This window comes from Propithecus coquereli, unplaced genomic scaffold (genome assembly GCF_000956105.1).
Source record: "Propithecus coquereli isolate 6110/MARCELLA unplaced genomic scaffold, Pcoq_1.0 Scaffold97, whole genome shotgun sequence".
Lineage (NCBI taxonomy): Eukaryota > Metazoa > Chordata > Mammalia > Primates > Indriidae > Propithecus > Propithecus coquereli.
In genome coordinates, this window is record NW_012156062.1 from 3,282,249 (window position 1) to 3,287,253 (window position 5,005).

A 5,005-nucleotide genomic window follows, 5' to 3' on the forward strand; every position below is an offset into this window, starting at 1 on the left:
ATAAGAAACCAAATAATGTTGTTTTGTTTAGGGGGTACACCTTAATACTGTTCAGGCTGACTTAGGATCAAAAATCCTGTTCCCTGAAATATCAAGACAACCAAGAGTTTTGAAAATTATTGCAAGTGCAATATAATATTCTCAAGCAGAATAATATTCCAGTCTAAATGCAGTGTCAAAAATCACCTATTATAAAAGTAATATTCCTACTTAAATTCTGTGACTACGTATTAAAATTTCAAATACTTTATATACTATTTAGACCAAAGTAAATAATTTAAATCTAAAGAAGTTACATTTCTTTCTATATATGAGCCCTAACAGATGGAAAAGGCTAGCCTAGTTATCATCCTCTTTATAAAACTTCTTTGTAGCTATTTTCTCTCAAAGGCGAAAGCTCTCTGCTATAAGATAAACATACACAGCTGTAGTAAAAAATACCCCCATTACTTGAGAGGAAAAGAATTCTCTTAGTATTTAAATAAATCAATCTTCATAACTTTGAATGAAAATTGAATCATCGAACAGGCAATGTTAAATATATCAATGAAGCTATAGCTGCCTACATTAACATATTAGTTAAAATAAGATTATTTATAGAATCATTAATTCATAATGAAAGTAGCCATCATTTGTTGAGCCCTCTTTGTGTTAAGCATTTTACACACAGTGACTCCTTTACTCTCCAACAATACTATGATGTAAGTTCTATTATCTTTACTATAAAATAAAAACACCCCTGATGGAAAGGTTAAATCACCTTCTTAACTTAACCAGCAGCAGAATGAGTGCAGAGCTGGGATGCAAAGCTTTACATCTGCCGTGTTTCCGACTGATTACCTTCTCTTTAACAAGCTGGCACCGCTTATCAGGAATTTCAAACTGAAAGGCCAATAGCATCTATGAAGGCAGCACAAGTAAGTGAAGAGGGCCAGATAAAGCACAGCACAGCAGCGAGGCCTGCGGCAATCTAGAGAAGGCATCATATCCAAAGACCGCGGCCACTGCGTAGGCGGATGCGGCTGTGGCCCTGCGGTGCTGCGACCCAGCACCCTGCCATGCCGGACAGCATCTTGAAAGAAGCTAGAAATCCAGACTGTTTATGGGACAAGCTCTTATTTTTAAATGTTGGTAGTGAAATAAAAATGTCCAGTATAATGGATGGCTAATGAAACATATCCGGGGCCACATTTAGATCGGCACAATGAATGACTCCGAAGTATGCTGAAGCAGACACACCGTGTGACACTGACGTTTACGGACTAGCAGGCTGCACCCCACCCAGGAAGAAGACGCTTCCCCACAGCCGTCCCTCCAATCTGCACAGCAGTCTTCTCTCGAATCTTCTTACTTGCCATGCTCTTCCCATCACAGCGTGTTTACTCTTGCTTTTTGTTCACTGTTCTTAAAATGTGCTCTCCTGTCATCTTCACCAATTTAGCTCCTACACAAACTTCAGATCTTACTTCAAGTACGACCTCCTCAATGAAGTACTCTGACTAACGCAACAGAACCCCCGATTCTAGGCTCTTAAGGCACAGCACACCTCTCCACAATTTTACATTTGAGTGACGGACTAACGTGTCTCCCCCCAACCAGACCATAAACCAAGTCCACAAGAACACATCCGGTTTTGTTCATCTTTGATGTTCCAGCGCCCAGCACAAGGCATGGTGCACAGCATACACTCAACAAGTATTTGCTTAAGGAAGAGAGGAAGGAAAAAAAGGAAAGAGAGCCCTAAGGAGGAAGCCTTAAACAACTATGTCCATCTTCTGCAGGCCTGGGCTTAGACACAACTCCAGACTATTGCTGCTACCACAGCACTCCCTTAACACTTCAATCAAAGATGACCAACAAATTAATCAACAACCAAATGAGAATGAAGGAAGCTTTATAAAGAGGATGTATAAAAGCTTTATAAAAAGGTAGGGTGGGGAAGTTACTTATGTATGGGTTCCTCCTTTTAAGAATATAACCTAGTTGAGAGACTGAAATCCTCCTGAAAGTGAGAGTTGATGATGATATCATTACACCTCTTAACATACGTATCGGAAATCTAGCTAAGTTTGTCGCCCAGGCTGGAGTGCACTGGCACAATCATAGCTCGCTGCAGCCTCATATTCCTGGACTCAAATAATCCTCCCACCTCAGCCTCCCAAGTGGCTGGGACTATAGGCATGAGCCACCATGACCAGCCAATTTTTTTAAAATAATTTTTGTAGAGATGGGGGGGTCTCACTATACTGCCCAGGCTAGTCTTGAACTCTTGGTCTCACATGATACTCCCGCCTCAACCTCCCAAAACGCTACTGCGCCCACTTCATACAATTTTAATAATCACAAACAAATCTGATGACATTTTAAAACAAGTATATTGACAAAATAACTGAAACCCAACCCTAATTTGAAGTCTAAAAAAGTTTTTTAAAAATTCTAACTTTTAAAATCAGATTCCATACTCTTATTTGCTATCTGCTTCTGGAAATGAGTAAATAAAGCATGGTAAATTCCCAGTAGGTATAAAGATAATATCTTAATTCTGAGAAATCACATCAAATATATAATGATTCCATGTCATATAGAGTCCAAAAAGATCTGATAATTCACAAGTGAAGACAAAAGTAAATTTAATATTAGTGTTTTAAGTATATAGACACTCTAATTAATGCATATACATAGTATTTAAGGTATAAAAGGCATAATACTCTAGAATATAAATATGCAAAATTAGGTCAACAGAATTCCTGCTCTACATCACCAAGTCCTATCATTGACTAAATAAAAATTCAAACTGTTAAATGTGGCTTGGACAGAACATCTAGAAATAAACAACTTTAGGGGTTAAAAAATAAAAAAGAAAAGTTTGCTAAAAATGAACCAAAGGCTTATATTCACGGACATACAACTATTTGATTCTGTCAAGTATGTACTTTGTCAGCATTACATCAACCACTGCAATCTGCCTTTTTAAAGAACGTAAGATATTACGGCAAAGAACTCTCCCAAATTGACCTTGTAACTCAAAGGCTTTAAATAATCTAATCAGGTAGCATCATCCTATTTGTGAGTTAATCAAAACAGCTTTTATTTACCCATACTCAACTCAGTTTGAAAACAAAATAAAACAAAACAGGATACCAATGAATCAAACAATACACCACACAGATCAATCAGCACAACTGGTCATTAAAGGCAAATGTTCAAAATAGGAAATACTAGAGAACAAAGATTTTCTTCAACATCTGCTACTCACACATTAACACCTGGAACAAAAGAACATCTGCAGTCAAAATAACTTACCGTTACAGATTTCAGTGTCATACCATGGTAGGTGCCCATAGTGTCAATTTTGAAGCCTTCCGTTTCTATAAAGAAAGGGGGTTTACTGTTAGATTTTATAAATCATGCATTTTATGATCTATAATATAAAATAATAGTCTACATTATATCTGACAGTGCAACAGTATACAAAGCCTATATATAAAGTTGAATTATATACTTGTGAAGATACTAACTTTAAAAAGGACACCAACCTCAAAATATGTTTCATATACACCAATAAGCCTATTGTATAGAAGCTGGTTAAGACTATCTCTGCAATTATGTTCCAAAATCACATTGAATAAAATACTTTATAACCTCCAAATTACTTACTACTAATACTCAACAATGGTACCACTAGAAGTACAATAGATAACAAGAAGTCCCTAAGTTATAAAAAGTTGTGTTCTGAAGTTATAATAAGGCATATGTTATACATTTTGTAGAAAGCAATGTTGTAAATAACAATGGGAGTTCCAGGGCAGAGTTCCAGTACGCCCTTCTGTGAAGGGTTATATGGTAAATGTTTTACACACTGTGGGCCATACAGTATCTGTCACAACCACTGGATTCTGCAGATACAGTGCAAAAGCAGGATAAGCAATATGTGCAGCATTCAACTGGGGGCAGCCCAATTTGGCCCGTAGAAGGTCAGATTTGGTCTTTGGGTTATAATTTGCCAATCTCTGCTTTTTATAAATTCATCCCAAAAGAAAAACACTGCAGGGAATAGTGCACTGTTCTCCTAAGACACATTTTCAGCATGTGTCTTTATCTAGTAAATGAAGTCAGCACACGAAATTCACCGCATCAAGGCAACATATCCTTTAAAGAAACTTAAATAGAGATTTCAGGTTATGTGGGAAAAAAATCATATATTTTAAACTTCTACTTGCTTCTATCTCACATTTTCATAAATCAAATCAACGTGAATGAAGATCCCAAGAAGTTATACTCCTGTTGGTCCTACCTCAGTAATCACCTATTACAGAAATGGTTCATTATTGCCACAACATCATGAAGGCTATCGAAAGTAAGTCCTTACATCATTGCTCCAAGTCTGTTTCCCAAGTTCTCCATATATACATTTATAATTTGGGAAACATGACTTGATATGTAGAATTGTCACTCTAAAACAAATTCTTTAGAAACAGAACTAGTATTAATAACAGCAAACATTTTCAAATAGCTTATTACATAACAGACACTATTCTGGAGACTTAATTATTTATTAACTAGTTCAATCCCCACAATAACCCTAAGAGACGGGTACTAATACTCTTAGTATTATAATTATACACAAGAGAAAACTGAGATGAATGCAGTTAAAATAACATTAAAATTCGCACAAAAAGTAACTGTGACATAAGCTATCAGGATCTAGAATCCATAATATTAACCAAGAGTTGGCTATTTTTTTTCTGTAAAGGGCCAGATAGCATTTTTAGGCTTTGCAAGCTATATAGACTCTGCTGAAATGACTCAATATTACTGTCACAGAGCTAAAGCAGCCAGAGAATACATAGATGAATGGGTATTGCTGTGTTCCAACAAAACTTTTTTTTTTTTTATTTATTATTCCAGGGTTTTGTGAGGGTACAAACATTATAGTTACACTTTATGTCTTTGCCTCACCCAAATGTGGGTTAAAGGCATACCCTTCCCTCCCTTTAGTGCTCCC

The 5,005-nt window shown here is 36.4% G+C and overlaps 1 protein-coding gene across 1 annotated transcript in view; it reads right to left on the reverse strand.

Moving 5' to 3' along the window:
- CDC73 (cell division cycle 73) overlaps positions 1-5,005 on the reverse strand; it is a 145,359-nt gene that overhangs the window by 95,089 nt on the left and 45,265 nt on the right. The window contains exon 6 of the mRNA XM_012665133.1: positions 3,304-3,368. Within this exon, the coding sequence (XP_012520587.1) occupies positions 3,304-3,368 (65 nt within the window). The remainder of the gene's footprint in view (positions 1-3,303; positions 3,369-5,005) is intronic.